At 41.5% G+C, this 16,752-nt stretch overlaps 1 protein-coding gene across 8 annotated transcripts in view; it reads left to right on the top strand.

Moving 5' to 3' along the window:
- Positions 1-15,985, top strand: part of LOC109550262 (phospholipid-transporting ATPase IB-like) — a 39,014-nt gene extending 23,029 nt beyond the window's left edge. For 3 of the 8 annotated variants that reach the window (XR_012327519.1, XM_073794979.1, XM_073794978.1), the window contains 3 exons: positions 2,313-7,756; positions 8,133-12,913; positions 14,114-15,985. Coding sequence is in view for 2 of the 8 variants with exons in the window: in XM_073794979.1 (XP_073651080.1) it covers positions 2,313-2,332 (20 nt within the window). In the remaining 6 variants the exon portion in view is untranslated. The remainder of the gene's footprint in view (positions 1-2,312; positions 7,757-8,132; positions 12,914-14,113) is intronic. The other 5 variants (XR_012327520.1, XR_012327524.1, XR_012327521.1 and 2 more) reach the window with 5 other exon arrangements.
- The last annotated feature ends 767 nt before the right edge of the window (positions 15,986-16,752 follow it).

Raw genomic sequence — 16,752 nt, 5'->3', positions numbered from 1 at the left:
TATTTTACGTCATTAATTTCAGAAAGTCAGTCACAAAATCACATTCTAGAATGAACTATGTCAGAATTGGCTTAACTCCTGTTGGTACTGGCAGCAGAAGCAGTGGAAAAGAGAGACAGATAAATAAATTAGGGACGAGAGAAAAAAATTAGACATTAAAACTGACAGTTTTAACTTGAAGCATTTAGTGTTCCTAAGCAATTGTAAAATTGAAAACAATATGGTAATTAGAAAAGCACCAAGTTTGGGGTTCAGTAATCAATGAAACGTGGGAAAAGTTATTAAAGTAGAGGCAGCCTTCAATTTTGTCAGATTCCATTTGGGGGAAAGAACAATTGCAGTCACTTGAGACCATTCACAGGACATTCAGTCAACTGTGTGGAAAGAGTAGAGGTGGAAATGTTTAATATGATGTATACGTTATATTACACTTAATAGTTCCTACACAGTGTGAAATCCAATTTCATGCTTTTGAATTCCATCCGTCGTTAGACCTTCAAATTTATCTAAAGGCCTCAGTAATTCAAGGATTATTAAATTACCTTTTAATTCAGGAAACACACACAGTTATTGCATTTGAGTAATAAGTAATGAAGCCCTTTTGAGAAAAAGAGACTTGAGGATTATTTTATTAAATCTTTTGGTGCTTGATACCTGTTGTGTTTTTTAAAATTTTTCCCCAAGTGGCACATTTTGTTAAAATTTCATTTATTAATATGTTAAGGAAAGTAGAGATCTTAAATCTCCTCTATCAATCATTGAATATAAGTGAAAATTATAGTTCAGAAAAATAATTAAATAATAAACTCTTAAATACGATTTACTACTTTATGGCATTCATTTTAGCGAGTCGTAGAAATAAAGCAGATACCTCAATAAATATTTGGTACACTCATCAGGTCCACCAGTCTTTCAATAAATGGTGATAACTGACATTTTCCAGTTTTTTTTTATTCTACTTGCATTTGACGAAGGAATTTTCTTTACCGTTAATCTATATCACTTAAAATTTTATTACATGTTTTGGTGGAAATACTCCACTACTTGAATTTTTGACTCTGTCACTGGCATGGGAGTCATCTGTGTAGAATTTTGAGCTTTCAACAGTTTATGTGAATTTTGAAGGAAAGAAAGGATGGGGTAAAAAAAAATAAGGTACAGGAGGTGACTCCTGCATCTTAAATCGAGTCTCTACAACAATCCTTCTCTCTACAACAGTCCTTCTCTCTTAGACACCTGATACCCAGTTTTACAGAGGTCGACCCCATTATCCTGTTCCCATCTTTTAAAGTTTTTCCAAAATTTCCCCAAACTTCCTCGTCTGCTATTAGCACCCTTCCATATTTTCCAACTAAGAATTCACTACTTACATACCTTTTCAAAAACAGCTTTATTGAGATATAATTCACATGGCATAAAATTAATCTGTTTAAGATAATTCAGTGGATTTAAATGCATTTACAGATATACGCAACCATCCGCAGAATCAATTTTAGAAACTTTTCATCATCTCTAAAACAAACTCCGTACCCTTTAGCTGTCATCTCCCTCACCCTCCTTCCCCTCACCCCTGAACAACACTCACCTACTTTCTGTTTCTATGGATTTGCCTCTGTGGACTTTTATATTAACCAAGTCATATAACAGGCAGTCTTTTGTGACTGGCTTCTTTAACTTACCATGTTTTCTAGGTTCATCCATGTTGTACCATGCATTAGTACTTCAAACCTTTTCTTGTAGCTAAAGAATACCTCATTCTATGGATAGACTGTGTTTTGTTTATCCATTCATCAGCTTGTTTCCACTCCTAGGTTAATTATGAATAATGCTGCTGCTTGTACATTAATATACAAATTTTTGTGCAGACATATGTTTTCATTTCTCTTGAGTGTATATACGCTAATGAGCGGAATTGCTGGGCCATTCAGTAATTCTACATTTAATTGTTTGAGGAACTGCTGGACTATTTTCCGAAGTTGCTGCACCATTTTACGTTCTGACCAGCAGTGTGTGATAGTTCTGATTTCTGTACATCCTCACCAACACTTGTTATTATCTGACTTTTTAACTTTAGTCATGCTAGTGGGTATGAAGTGGTATCTCATTGTGGTTTTGATTGGCATTTACCTGATGACTAATGATCTCAAACATCTTTTCATGTTATTTATTTACTTTTAAATTTCAATTCTGTGAGATTTTCACAGGGAAGAAGGAGCTAAACATACGCCTTAATCTATCATCTAGACTCAAAAGGTCTTTTCATTTATATTTAAAATGATAAAGATAACGTAATTTTCCCCTCTTTGTTTTAGGCAACACAACAAGTGATTAATCAGAACTGCCAAGATCTTGGAGCCTCGTTAGGTAAACAAAATGACCTGGCCCTAATCATTGATGATAAAACATTGGTGCATACCCTCCACTTTGAAGGTAAGAAGAGCTTCCTTAATTTGGCCCTCTCATGCAGCGTAGTATTATGTGGTAGGTAAGAATATATTCACTGTTGTGTTTTTTCCTGCTATATTTAATATTGTTTATGTGAAGAAAATATAGACATGGAAATATAAGTTTTTGTAGAGACAAAGTTCCTTCCTGGGAAAATATTTGCCCAAACTGAAATGAAAAGTCTGAATTTAATTCATATTGTCAGGTTTAAGATTTATTCAAAAGCAGTTTATAATTTTTCAGTGGTACATTGTTCATCGATGTAATGGCCAAATGAAAGAAGTCTTTCAGGTAGAACAAAGGCCCTCCGTTTATTTCCAGTGAGGGGCAAATTTAAAAACAATTCACTGACACCTAGAGGAAAATGAAGTTATGAATAGGAGTGCAAGCAAAAACATTGTTCTTTTAAAAAAGCAAATCATCTACAACCAAGATGCCTGGAACTGAGAAAATCATGAAACTATGTACAGAATAGTTGTTCCTTGCTCCTCGGTAAAAATAGTAAATGGACCAATTCTTAGAGCGTGTTAGGGCATTGGACTCGTCAATATATCACAGGCGTGCTCGTCAATCAGTGCGGTCCGCTATACGCTTCACACACCTCCCTTAAATGTCCTTCTGTGCTCACTGTCATTCAGCATCTACTAAAAATATGCAGCAACTTCTGTTCTTCACTCTGCTTTCCCCTCAGCTGTCTGTAGTTTATTTAGCCTTCAGGATTCTTTGTGACCTAGTCTTCTATCAGTTAGAGCTGACAGACATGATGGAAAGCTGAATTCAAATCCAGCTTAGGAGAAAAGGGAATTTATTAGGTCACATAGCTGAAAACTCTGCAGGTAGAACTGACCTCAAGAGAGAAGCAAGCAGGGCTTCCCTGGTGGTGCAGTGGTTGAGAGTCCGCCTGCCGATGCAGGGGACGCGGGTTTGTGCCCCGGTCCGGGAGGATCCCACATGCCGTGGAGCGGCTGGGCCCGTGAGCCATGGCCGCTGAGCCTGCGCGTCCGGAGCCTGTGCTCCGCAACGGGAGAGGCCACAACGGTGAGAGGCCCGCGTACTGCAAAAAAAAAAAAAAAAAAAAGAGAGAGAAGCAAGCGAACTCATCAGTAATCAGTTCGCCAAAATGGTTTCTTTCAACCGTTCAGATTTGATAAACCGGGTTTCCTTTTGCATCATAACAGTATTTTGAGGAATTCTCACTTTTTCTCTGCTCTCACTCCCTACCCATGCTGGTGGAAACTGGAAGGGACAATGAAAGGATGTACCAGAGAAGCAGAGAGGGGAAACACAGCAGCTGATTTTGCCGCTAAGGATGGATATTCCAGCAGTTGGCTTGCGTGGACTATTGGTGGTTTGTCCTAAATCTGGCTTCACTTAGGGTTTGATGTGGGCTCAAACAGTGTCTCCTGTGTGATTCATCTGGTGCAGGCTTTATCCCCAGGCTGGTTCCCATTTGGCAGTGGCAGACCCGAGCCTCACATCCTCATAGGTTTGTGTCCAGAGGAAGATTTGCATATGCTCTCTCCCAGAAATGGGGCATCATCTCTCATTGGCTCTGAAAGTAAACACTTGCTGTCAGGACCCTAAAATGAGAAGCAAAACGGAGGGATTATTTACATGCTGGTAACAGTGAAAGTGCTGCTGTAGCCCTAGGTCTAAAGGGATCAGAGGAGGTCGTGGTCACTGGGACCTGAAAGGAGAGCGTCCTGCAGAGTGGGCTGCCCTGAGAGGAGCAGTGAGCTGTGGCGGACAGACAACCAGATGGGGAGGACATTGCAGGGAGGAGCGCGGAATGACCAACCTGACCTCACTCTCTTTCCCTTCCAGCTTCTGCAGGGGTCACTCACCAGCCGGCACAACTATGACTCCAACTCTCAATTATCCAGGCTTATGTGATCCGGTGCCTTGGTTTCTCTGTGTCCTCACTCTTAAGTGTCCCCATCAGTTGAACGGTAAACATAAATGCACGTAAAAGTGAAGTCTGCTGACTGACCTGTACGCTGAGCTGGTGAAAACAACTGGGTATGGAATTGGCTGAAACTGTTACTTAAAAGAGGAGTGGAGGGCAGTAAAAAAGAAGAGAGGCTGCGTCTCCAACATCCTTCATGGCTTTAAAATTTTATGATTTAATTTTATTTTTCTACACATTCTGCTAAAATTTCATTAAGAATTTTTAGTCTATGCCCCTGAAGGATACTTCTTAGCGGTTTTATTTCCTTTCATGTCTTTGACTAGCATTGGTATCAGGACAATTCCAGCCTGATAAAATGAGTTGGGAAGTGTTCCTCTGTCCTCTGTTTTCTAAAACACTTTCTGTAGTATTAGTGTTATTTCTTCCTAAGATGTCTGATACATTTCACTGTTGACACAGTCTGGACCTAGACTTTCTTTTTGACAGATTTTGGTGAATAATTCAATTTCTTCAGCAGATATTTAGATATTTTCTACTTCTTCAGTTAGTTGCGGCAGTTTGTCTTTCAAGGAATTTGTCTGTTTATCTAGCTGTCAAATAGGTTGGCATAAAGTTCTTCACAGGGTTATTTTATTTTTTACTTTTGTGTAATTTGTGGTAGTATTCCTTCTTTCCTTCCTCATGTGGATAATTTGTGTTTACTCCTCTCTTTGTTTTTCCTTGATTAGTCTAGCTTGGGCTTCACCCATTTTGCTGATCTTTTCAAAGGGCCAACTCTATGGTTTGTCCAGTTTCTATTTGCATTCTGATATGTATAGCATATATAATGTGTACATATATATGATATATATAACATTAATATATATAATATAGTCATATAATGTATAATCATAATATATAATAATATAATATTCCAATATATAATACAACATATTCATATCTGTATTATTTTCTACTTTCACCTTACTTTAGATTTCATTTCTTTTTCTTTTTCTAGTTCTTTAAGGTAGAGGCTTTTATAGTTGATTTTAAGCTTTTCTACTATAAAGCATTTCAAGATATAAATATTTCTTAAGCAATGATTTAACTACAGCTGACACATTTTGATATGTTGTCATTTAGTTCAAGGTACAGTATTTTCTCATTTTCCTTGCAATTTCCTTTTTGACTCATGGGCTATTTAAATGTGTGTTGTTTAATTCCCACACATTTAGGTATTTCCTATCTTCCTTCTGTTATTGATTTCTAACTTAAATCTATCATCAGCGTAAATACTCGGTTGTTTTTTTCTCTCCATACTTTGAATTTGTCATTCTGTTGTCTCCTGGCTCCATTGTTCCTGACGAGAAGGTCATCTTATTGTTGTTGCCCTGTATGTGATGTATCATCTTCCTCTTGCTGCTTTCCATATTTTCTCCTTGTCATTGGGTTCCTGCAGTATGCCTATGTTGCCACTAAGTGTAGTTCTCACTGTGTTTATTCTACTTTGGATTCATTGTATCCCTAAATTAATGTGTTTTAACCAAATTGCAAAGTTTTCAACCATTATTTCTGCAAGTATTTTTCTGCTGCTTTTGTTTTCCTTTACCTTTACTTCAATTACATATATGATTGAATGCTCAATGTTGACGAGAGATCTGTGGCACTGTGCATTTTTCTTCAGTTTTCCTCCCTTTCTTCTTTGGAATAGATTTTTTTTTTTTACTGGTCTAACTTCAGATTAGTTGATTCTTTCTTTTCCCATCTCAGATCTGAAGTTCATATAGTATATTATTTCATCCCTAGAGTTTCCATTTTTTAATAGTTTACATTCTTCTTTGGGGATATCCTGTTTGTTGTTGATTTATAATTGTCATAAGTTTCTTTGATTTTTTTGGAACGTAATAATGTCTGTTCAGTTGAAAAGGGTAGGAATTAGCTGTTCAATGTCTATTTTGAATTCCTACTGTGTTTTAGGATTATGTTTTCTTATTGCATTATATAGCATATTGACTTTTTTTTTTTTTCTATCCCTAGTAGATTTCTCCCCCTTATTTCAGATATTGTGAAATAGAACACTTTGGAACTTCTGTGCTGTTTCAGCCAATAGAATGACAAGATGAACTTTTCCAGACATGACTGTAAAGACTCTCAATTGGGTATAATCAATTCCAGGATTAAGGAGATTTGGCTTAATGCCCACATATGGAAACATGACTTAAAATATTTTATTGATTGAAGCTCAACTAACAGATAGTTGTTAAAAGACTAATATTATTTTAGGCTGTATTTTCATATATGGGTGGGGAGCTCCAAAATCAGAATTGATAGTCCAGTGCTCTCCTTAACTGGTCAGAGCTGACTTGGAGCTTTGGTAAAGGGTGCAGAACTGCATGAAGAAGTGCTTGAAGGACTTGAGTGTGTGTGGCAGGGGGCAGAGAAGGCTTACTGGGCTGGTCCCTGATATTGGGAGAACTTGGTTGCCAAGAGGATGGAATTAAGATTTGAATTAAGACATGAAGAGCCAGACTTGAGATTAATCAAACTGAGTTAGTTTTTTTCCCTTTCACAAATATCACAGTCTAAATATGAAAGTGATCATCAGTCTAAATGGTGAAGTTATTTTCATTGCAAGTATTTCAGTAAAAGAACCAGTATCTCTTGATGGGAACTAGGCTTATAAATGGTTTCTAACATCTTCTACTTCAGAAACTTTTCATATTATACCTACAATGTAGTGATGGTAATGCATTATATTCTCTTCATTATGAAGCAAAAGTTTTTACCAATAGTGTTTCTACCTTAAAATTTGGAGTGTGTTCTAATCAACGAACCCTTCTCTCTCCTCAGTTTTTAATAATCTCACCTGAAGTTTGAAAAGGTTAAATTTAAATTAGTTTTTAGGAGCTGTTCTGTGGGAAGAGAATGATAATTGAGGCCATTTGCTTACTAGAATATAAAACCCTTGTGTGCCCTTATCATTTTTGATGAAGTGTGTGTCTAGCTTGCTGAGTGAATGAATAAATGAGTGATGAATAAGAGGTAAAGTTTTGCCCTCCTTCCTTGGCATATTTGTAAATATGTTATGGGTAGACAGGGTCTGCTATTCTGAAATTTTTTGGGAATATAAAATTTGCTTCTGTAGCTTGTCTCCGAAAAAAAAGGTATCAATGACGTACCCTAATCTGCAACGGACACATCACAGGAGAAAGAAACAAACTTTTGTTAAGTCACTTAGCTTTTGTTTGTTGCTGTTGTTTCCACAGCATGACCTTGACTCTCCCGACTGATAACCTTCTCGTTTTTATGTCTCCTTGTATTTTTCAAGTAGTTTGATTTTCAGAGGCTACTCTGTGTTCCAGTCTTTGGGTACATGCCTTCATACAGTTTCAGAAATAGTAGCCCTCCACATCTTCCTCTCAGGTATGTAGATAATGTAAATTAATATAGCAGGCCAGCGTGAGACAACAGGTAGTGGTGGGGAAAATGGCAAACTCCATGTAAACTGGGCCACTAATATTGTGTATTTCTTTGGGGATGTTAAAGCAGTGACTCTGTGTTTTTTTGGTTTTACTTTTTATTTTGCTTTTTGTTTTTGGTGGGGGTAGGTAGGAACTTTCTTATATCTGTAAAAAGCTTACTTAATGAATTGGGAAATTTACCAGTAACTGCCATTTGAATGTGGCTGTGTGTAGATTATTGCTGACTCCTTTGTAAAGCCTTTCAGAACAGGATGAAGTAAAATGAACCAAAACAGAACACTAAAACATGGTCGTTTGTCTTTTTTTTTTTTTTCCAGGTTATCTCCCCTCCAGAAGGCTGAGATAGTAGATATGGTTAAGAAACATGGAAAGGCCAGCACCGTGGCCATCGGGGACGGATGATCCAGACGGCCCACGTGGGTGTGGGAATCAGGGGGAACGAGGGCACGCAGGCCACCAACAACTCGGATTACACCATCGCACAGGCCAGTGGCGTGGGTGGTCAGGTGGGCGTGGAGAGGGTTGAAGACCTCGGATCCACCCCCCGAGATGTACCCCACCCTCTAAGCTCCTTTCTGTAAGAAACTACCAGCACTTTGTTACCGAGGCCAGGCTCATGCTGCTCGCCACATACAGGCCAATAAATGGAGAGACAAGGTGTTGGGACAAGGGATTGCAACTTTATTTGAAAAGCCAGCAGACCAAGAAGATGCTGGACTTGTGTCCCAAAGAACCACCTTGCCTGGGTTAGAATTCAGGCTTCTTTTATACTGAAAGGGGAGGGAGTGAAGTCAAACACTTCTGGGTTCTAGTCAGCCTCTGGAGGGGCTGTGTTAATTTCTCCCTCCTGCAGTCATTCACAGGTGGGCCTGGTCAGGATGTTCCCTGTGAGCCAAACAAGGGTGTTTTAGCTTAATGCTCTTTAGCTGGGGGGGCAGGGGCCCCAGAGATGGGCCATTATGTGTAATTTAAGCTTCTAGGCAACATCCCTTTAGTGATGAACTTGTAATAGAATACAAAGATTCTTTCCTATTACAACATTTGGGGTTCTCTTTAGTTTTGTCCTTATGCACTTTGCATAAATGAAATCTCCCCATTACCAGCTCTGGAGTTGGCAAAACTGCTGCCACTGAGAATCTGTAGCTCTACTAATATAACCTCCAAATCCCCAGTCTCTCCAGTCTGTACTGTGTGCTTTACTTTGTGGCGTCTCTTGGTAAAGACTTAAAATATCCCTATTTCCTTTTTTTTTTTTTTTTTGAAGGAGACACTGCCTCTTGGCAGGCATTTTTAAAAATTGTGGTTTTAGAGGAGTTTTAGCTTCACAGCAAAATGGAGCAGAAAGTACAGATATTTCCCATATATCCCTGTGCCCCCCTACCCAAAGCCTTCCCTATTATCAGCATCCTCCACCAGAGCAGTACGTGTGTTATAACTGATGAACCTACGCTGACAGGGCATTATCACCCAAGGTCCATAGTTTACATTAGGAGTTACTCCTGGTGCTGTACAGTCTGTGGGTCTGGACAAATGTACAGTGACACATGTCCACCATTACAGTGTCATAGAGTAGTTTCACTGCCCTCAAAATCCTCGGCACTTCACACATCCATGCCTCCCTTTGCCCTAAACCTTGGAAACCACTGATCTTTTTACTGTTTCCATAGTTTTGCCTTTTCCATAATGTCATATAGTTGGAATCACACAGAACGTAACCTTTTCAAATGGGCTCCTTTCACTTGGTTATATGCATTTAAAGTTCCTTCAGATCTTTTAAGCCTTGATAGCTCATTTCTTTTCAGTGCTGAATAATATTCCATTGTCTGGATGTATCACAGTTTGTTTATCCATTCACCTGCTGAAGGATGTCTTGGTTATTTACAAGTTTTGTCAGTTATGAATTAAGCTGCCATGAACATCAGCGTGCAGGTTTCTTTTTTTTTGGCCGTGTGGGGTCTTTGTTGCTGAGTGCGGGCTTTCTCTAGTTGTGGCGAGCGGGGGCTTCTCTTGTTGCGGAGCACGGGCTTTAGGCACGCGGGCTTCAGTAGTTGTGGCATGTGGGCTCTAGAGCACAGGCTCAGTAGTTGTGGCGCATGGGCTCAGTTGCTCCGTGGCATGTGGGATCTTCCTGGACCGGGGATCAAACCCATGTCCCCTGCATAGGCAGGCAGATTCTTAACCGCTGTGCCACCAGGGAAGTCCCAGTGTGCAGGTTTTTGTGTGGACAGAAGTTTTCAGTTCCTTTGGGTAAACATCAAACAGTGCAATTGCTGGGTTGTATGGTATGTATAAAAGTATGTTTAGTTTTGTAGGAAAATGCCAAACTGTCTTCCACAGTGGCTGTCGTATTTTTGGGAAGGTGTTTAAGAAGAGTGCATGGTCCTATGATTTAAACCTCCTGCATGTTTATGCACCATCCTTTGCTGTTAACAAGAACACCTCCTGTGTCTACATTTTAATATTTTTACTTTTGAAGAATATTTTAATGAACAATTAAGATATTTTTGGAACAGTGTTTTAATAATTTAATATTGGCTTTTAATAGATGTAATTTTTTTTATCATATTTGAGCAATGAGCAGTAACACTCTCATTCTTGCTGGTCTCAGGAGCCACATGTAATTCTTGAGCAGCTCCCTAGGAATAACCCTGGGCCTCTAGGTAGGCCATCCCTAGGGGGCTGTTCTTACGGTGGCTGTCCCTGAGAGGCTAGCTGATTTAGTAGTCTGTCCAAAGGTACGTGGATGCCTAAAACTAGGGTGGTAACAGCATGGATTATTAGGGCTTTGCCACATAGATGGAAAGCATACGGTCTCGATGTCTGAATCAGTTCTAGAATCTTCTCTTTACTCATGGATTAAGTGTCCTGGTTTTATAGATGGGAAAACCGGGGCTCCTATGTACGAGGGAGTTAAGGAAAGTGTCAGTGGATTACCATCAAAGCACTCCTGTCTGTAAACACAGGAGTGTTCGCACCACACTCACCTGTTTCCTTCACTGCTCAATGCCATTGGGATGCATGCTTCCTGTGAGCTCAGCAATTACATGTGCTGTAAACACTGACCTAGTAAACACCCCAGCTGCACACAGCTGGCCGGAATCAGGTGTCCTGGGCCCCCGGGGAATATCTGTTCACCATTTTCTCTAGGGAAGGCAATTCCAGAGTTCTCTTCTTATACCAAATATTAAAAGGGTTTAGAATTGCAGCTGCAGCTGTGATCAGGCAGATGGTATAGGATTCCAGGCTTTCTTTTCTTCCTTCCACCCGCCCTGAGTCGCCTCACCAAGCCAGTCACTAATGCGGGAGACTGATCTGACTCATGCTTTGACCCCTTTTTATTAAAATGCTATTTCAGGTTAATGAAAACACTTTGAGCTCCATCCGTTTTTCTTGTTGTTTGTTTTTCAATCTCGATTTTACCTGAGAGCAGCTCTTTGACCGGAGCTGGGCAGAAGGGTGTCCTCCACGGTGTGGGCTGTTTCATAGTCCCCCAGGATGAGTCTCGTTCCCAGGGCCGTAGTGGCCATTCTCCCATTTCCGCTCCATCTGCCCCCCCACCCCCACCCTGCCTCAGGTGGGCTGGAGCAGAGGGTCCAGCCGTCTTTCCTTTGCTGCCTCTTGCAATGCACGACTCTCCCTTCCTCAGAGGATCAGTGTAATATTCTGCTCACAACCTAGATCTTTTTCTTCTCAGAAAAGAGTAGAGTATTTGTTTTTTCCTCCCTAAACTTCTTAATATTTTAAAACCATCCCAGGAAATGCAACTTTGACTTCAAATGTCTTTTTCCCCCCTGCAAATAAATCAGTGCAAAGCTAAAAGTTGGGGCAATAGGAGTGTTGTCTATAATGATTGGTTTAATAGCAAGCTCTAGGCAAAAACTAAAGCTGGCCGCCTTCTTGAATTCACTTATTTCAGTGTAGCCGCACATTTCATGACTCAGCATCTCCCCCCCCCCCCCCCCCCCCCCGCCATCCTGACTCTCATATTCCAAATTCTTTTTTTTGGTACACGGGCCTTTCACTGCTGTGGCCTCTCCCGTTGCGGAGTACAGGCTCCGGACGCGCAGGCTCAGCGGCCATGGCTCACGGGCCCAGCCGCTCCACGGCATGTGGGATCTTCCTGGACCGGGGCACGAACCCACGTCCCCTGCATCGGCAGGCGGACTCTCAACCACTGCGCCACCAGGGAAGCCCCTCCAAACTCTTAAGCAGTCTTTTCTGAAAGGCTATTTATTTTTCCCCATATGTACCACCTTATGCCACTTGGAGGTATTTAATTTTCGTGGTCACAATTACTGAATTGTCTCATTTTGTGGAATAATTCTCCCAAATATTCATCCCCCAAAATGTTTATTGAGTGCTTCCCACATCTTAGGCATGAATCCTGGGTGTAAGCAGTGAGTGAGCAGTGAGCCCTGCTCACTTGTTGAAGGTGCAAAGTGCTGTGGAAAAGGAACACATAGATAAGGTAAGGCAGCTGAGGCGTGCTGCAGAGGTCACACGTTACCTTCTTTATAATTTTACTTTTTCTCTTTATGTACTTATTACAGGAAATGGGGGAAGTGATTCCCATAAGTCTTACGATTCCTATAAGACTTGATCAGACAGAAACATCCGTGACAGAGGTTCTTGTTTCCAGGTTCTTACTTCATTAAATAATCCTGACCCCCTTCTCACGATTAAGGTCCTAGATGTGGATCAGATTAAATTCAAAGCCTTGTAGGTGACAAGTGAAAATCCAAGCAGAATTTGCTGGGCAAAAAAGTGATGTTTATTCATTTATTTTAATGATAAAAGTTAATTTTATCAAGCTTTAACAAAATTCCTTTATAGTGAATAGTCATGTCAGGTTGTCTGGGAATAGGTTTCATTCTGCTTCTGTCCTCCAGAGTGGGAACTGCTGAGCTGGGAAAACAACACTTTGTGGAGTTTGTCTGTAAGTGGTAGGTTCCTTTGAACTCCATTGACCATTATTTCTGTCTTTTAGTTTAGCTACTTAGAGAAGCTTCTGTTGGTTCATGGAACTTGGCATTATTTTCGAGTGACCAAATGCATATTGTATCGTTTGTACAAGAATGTTGTGTTATACATCATTGAAGTAAGAAAGGAGATAACGCTTTCTTTACTTGAGGAGTTAGATCTTATCTTTGACATAGAGCTTGATAGTTTAGGTTTTTTTGTATTTATCTCACTTAAAATACTGTTACATAATCCTGCTTTAAGCTTTTGCTCACATAAAATCGATTTAACATTTTTGCTTAACATTTTTTGTTATGATATCATGATAACTTGTTGACATAATCTGTGCTTGAAAAAAAATATCCTGGGCTTCCCTGGTGGCGCAGTGGTTGGCAGTCCGCCTGCCGATGCGGGGGACACAGGTTCGTGCCCCGGTCCGGGAAGATCCCACATGCCGGGGAGCGGCTGTGCTCCGCAGCGGGAGAGGCCACAACAGTGAGAGGCCCGGGTACCGCAAAAAAAAAAAAAAAAAAAAATCCTGTTTGGAACTGAAGTGCATCTCTGCCGGCTCCAGACCCTCCTGGTGATTAAAGGCACCAGAAATCTCTGGGCTTCTGAGCTGTCTTCCTCCTGACACGGGAAATCTTGTCCCAAGGCTATTGTTGCCTTCCTGAAATCCCACTAAGGGACGGGAAGGGCCTTGTTCTCGCAGACGCACGCTCTTTCCTTTTGTGTCTCGGCTGCACTTATCACTGGTGGTTGAAGCAAGTGGAAAAAGAAAACTTTTCACTAGCATTGTCTCCACATGAACAAAATAACGTGAAAGAAACCCGTCCCCGCCCTCCTCTCCGTGTTGGGGGCAGCGGGGCCGTGGCTTCCACACTGCAGCCCGCCGTGCTGCCTCCGGGGGGCTGCCGTCCTTACAGCCACGCTGGCACAGCGCCGCAGCAGGGCCTCTGTTTTCCTGAAAATGGACCCAAGAAGAGATCCATAACTGCATTTTTCACGGGCTCTGAAAGTTTGCCATGCCTTTATTGCTTCTGAAAAAGCATGTTTTCTCTAGTGTGTAGTGCATAAGGGTTATGGGATATGGGAAGTGAATCTTCCTTTTTTTATTGAAGTATTGTTGATTTGCAATATTAGTTTCAGGTGTACGACATAGTGATTCAGTAGTTTTACAGATTATACTCCGTTTAAAGTTATTACAAAATAACTACTGTATTTCCTTGTGCTGTATAATATATTCTTGCTACTTTTAAAAAAATTATTATTTATGTATTGTTTTTTAAATTGAAGTATAGTTGATTTACAATACTATATTATTTTCATGTGTGCACAGGCTCCGGACACGCAGGCTCAGTGGCCATGGCTCACGGGCCCAGCCGCTCCACGGCATGCTGGATCTTCCCGGACCAGGGATTGAACCCGTGTCCCCTGCATTGGCAGGCGGATTCTTAACCACTGCACCACCGGGGAAGTCCCTTGGAGTCATTCTTAATTCTTCCTTTCCATTGCATTGGCTCTGCCATCTCATTATGTTCAGTCTGGTCACTTCCCACTCACCCACGCCACTGCTGGCACATGGTCTGAACCACTGTCGTATGTCTACACTGCTTCAAAAACCTCTTAAGGAGTTTCCTGCTTCTACCCTTGCCCCTCAGACAGCAACCAAAGTGATGCATTAAAATTATGTCAGCCCAAGCACATCGATTTTCTGCCCAAAACCCTGCAATGGCCATCCATCACGTTCAACGTAAAAGCCTGCCGGTGCCCCAGAAGACTGACTTATCTGGATGCCGTACTGTCCTGGTGTCGTCTCCTACTCTTCTCCCTCCTGCCTCATCCCACTCCAGCCTTTGTGCTCTCCTCACACTGTACCAGGAGTACTCCTGCCCCAGGGCCTTTGCACTGGCTGGCAGCTCTGCCTAGAAAGCGAATCCCTCATACATCTGTGGGGCCCCCTCCTTCACTTCCTTCAAGCCTTTGCCCAAATATCAACTTCTCAATGAAGCCTACCCTGACCGCTCTCTTGCTACACAGCCCTCACCCCTGATTCCAGTTTACTTTTTTATTTGTTCATAGCACACTCTTGGGTGCTATATTGTTCACTTTTTATTGCATTCTTATTTATTATCTGTCTTCGTGGCTAGACTGTAAACTCCATGAGAACAGGATTTTTTTTGTTTCACTGATTCATTCCAAGAATGCTATATCCAAAAACAGGAATATTTCCAGCATTATGGATTCTCTACCAAGTTTAATATTGTCTGTTGTCCCCCACCATGTTTTCAGCTTCATAAACTACCTTTCTGGGTTCTAGTTGTAAGTTTCAGTTTCAAGACTCAGACGTTTCTAGGGCCTCTCCTCTTGAATGGTGGTGGGAAAATGAAACGAGGGACCCCGGGCCACGGTTTCAGCTGCTCAGACAAGCCCCATATACAGGCATGAGCCACCCAGCCCCTCAGCCAGGCTGCATCCTCCAGGACACGTTTCTCATGTAGGGCCTGGCACTACATCAGAACCCCTGGGAGGACTTCAAAAAGCACACACCGGTGTCCAGCCACCCACAAATCAATTGTGGCCCCAGAAAGAAGGCTGTAGAAAAGGCTTCTTCAGTGGTTCTCATGCAGCCAGGTTTGCAAATTGCGCCATCACCAAGCCCTCCCCAGACTACCTGCCTCCGTCACTGGCCTGGCTGACATAGCCTCTGTATCCCAGTCCAGTGGGAGTTTTGATGTCTGTCACCAGAATGTTCACTTGGATGTGTTAGTCGTCTAACAGAGCCCCCTGTGCTTTGCTCTCTTAGGTGGGTACGGATTTTCTCAAGTAGAACATGCTGTGATTTCTCAGGAAGAACTAGTCCGTTCTTATGACGCTACCAAAAGCAAACCCCGGAGGACTTTTACTCCTGCCTTTTCCACGTCCATCACCGAGTAAGATCTGGGTCCCCGGGTCCCGCACTTATAGGTCCTTCCCTGAGATGGCTACAATGAGCCAGTACCCCTCAACACCCCTTTCTGTGACTGGCCAGTTTGTTATTTATGTATCGACTGAGTCACGATCCTTGGGTATAAATAATGGAGGAAACCTATTGGCTTTTTCTTAATTTACCTTCAGTGTTTTACCTCATTTATTTATTTTTCTGTGGCTGTGAGATAATTTGTCAGTTCGGTGTAAAGTATAAAATTAAAAGCACTATGTTTTACCAAAATTTAAACTTTGGTACAAGTTGTTTTGGGGAAAAAAGGTAAAGGATGTTATGTTGCATAATAAGCTTGTCTTGCTTAATTGGAAAGGGGTCAGACAGAAACTATCTTTTGAAAACTGACAGATTAAGGGTACAAGGCACCATATAAAACATCTTTCTAAGTAGAGTGTCCTGTCCTGTCCTGTTTGAGTTATATTTGATGTGTATAGAACGTGCACTGTAGTCTTGATTTCAGTGACCTCACATAATGAGTGTAGCATAGACTAATCTTGGGCCTCAAAATCAGGTGTGCAAGAATTACCATATCTCATTAATCTCCCTCTGGGCACCCCCACATTAGGGCTAGTAGAAAATTCAACCCCAATCACTCTTGTGGCTCTGCCTTAGGTGTGTACAAACTTCCCAGGGTTTCAGACACTGCAGAGCACTGGCTCCTCCATCCTTCTGTCATCTGCCCACACAGGTCACCAGTAAGACACACGGTTTCTTTTGGCCACTTGATGAGGGTTCTGTGCCTGGTATGGGGCATTGGAACCTTTGGGGAGGTTGAGATGCCCACGCCTGTGGTCTAACATTCCTGTCCTAGAGAACATCGTCTCCCCAGCGCACTTTGAGGGAACAAAGAGGTGTCTTTCAAATCCCTCCTCTAGTCCAGGGTAGAGCCCCCTTTCTCAAATCCTATTCTACTTAGTGAGTTTTTAGAGGTCAAGACCAAGAATTCTTGTAAACTACCTCTGTTTTCTGTGCTGCCAAGCGACCCTTCTGAGCAT

This window comes from Tursiops truncatus, chromosome 18 (assembly GCF_011762595.2).
Source record: "Tursiops truncatus isolate mTurTru1 chromosome 18, mTurTru1.mat.Y, whole genome shotgun sequence".
Taxonomy (NCBI): domain Eukaryota; kingdom Metazoa; phylum Chordata; class Mammalia; order Artiodactyla; family Delphinidae; genus Tursiops; species Tursiops truncatus.
This window is presented reverse-complemented; position numbering and strand designations above follow the sequence as displayed.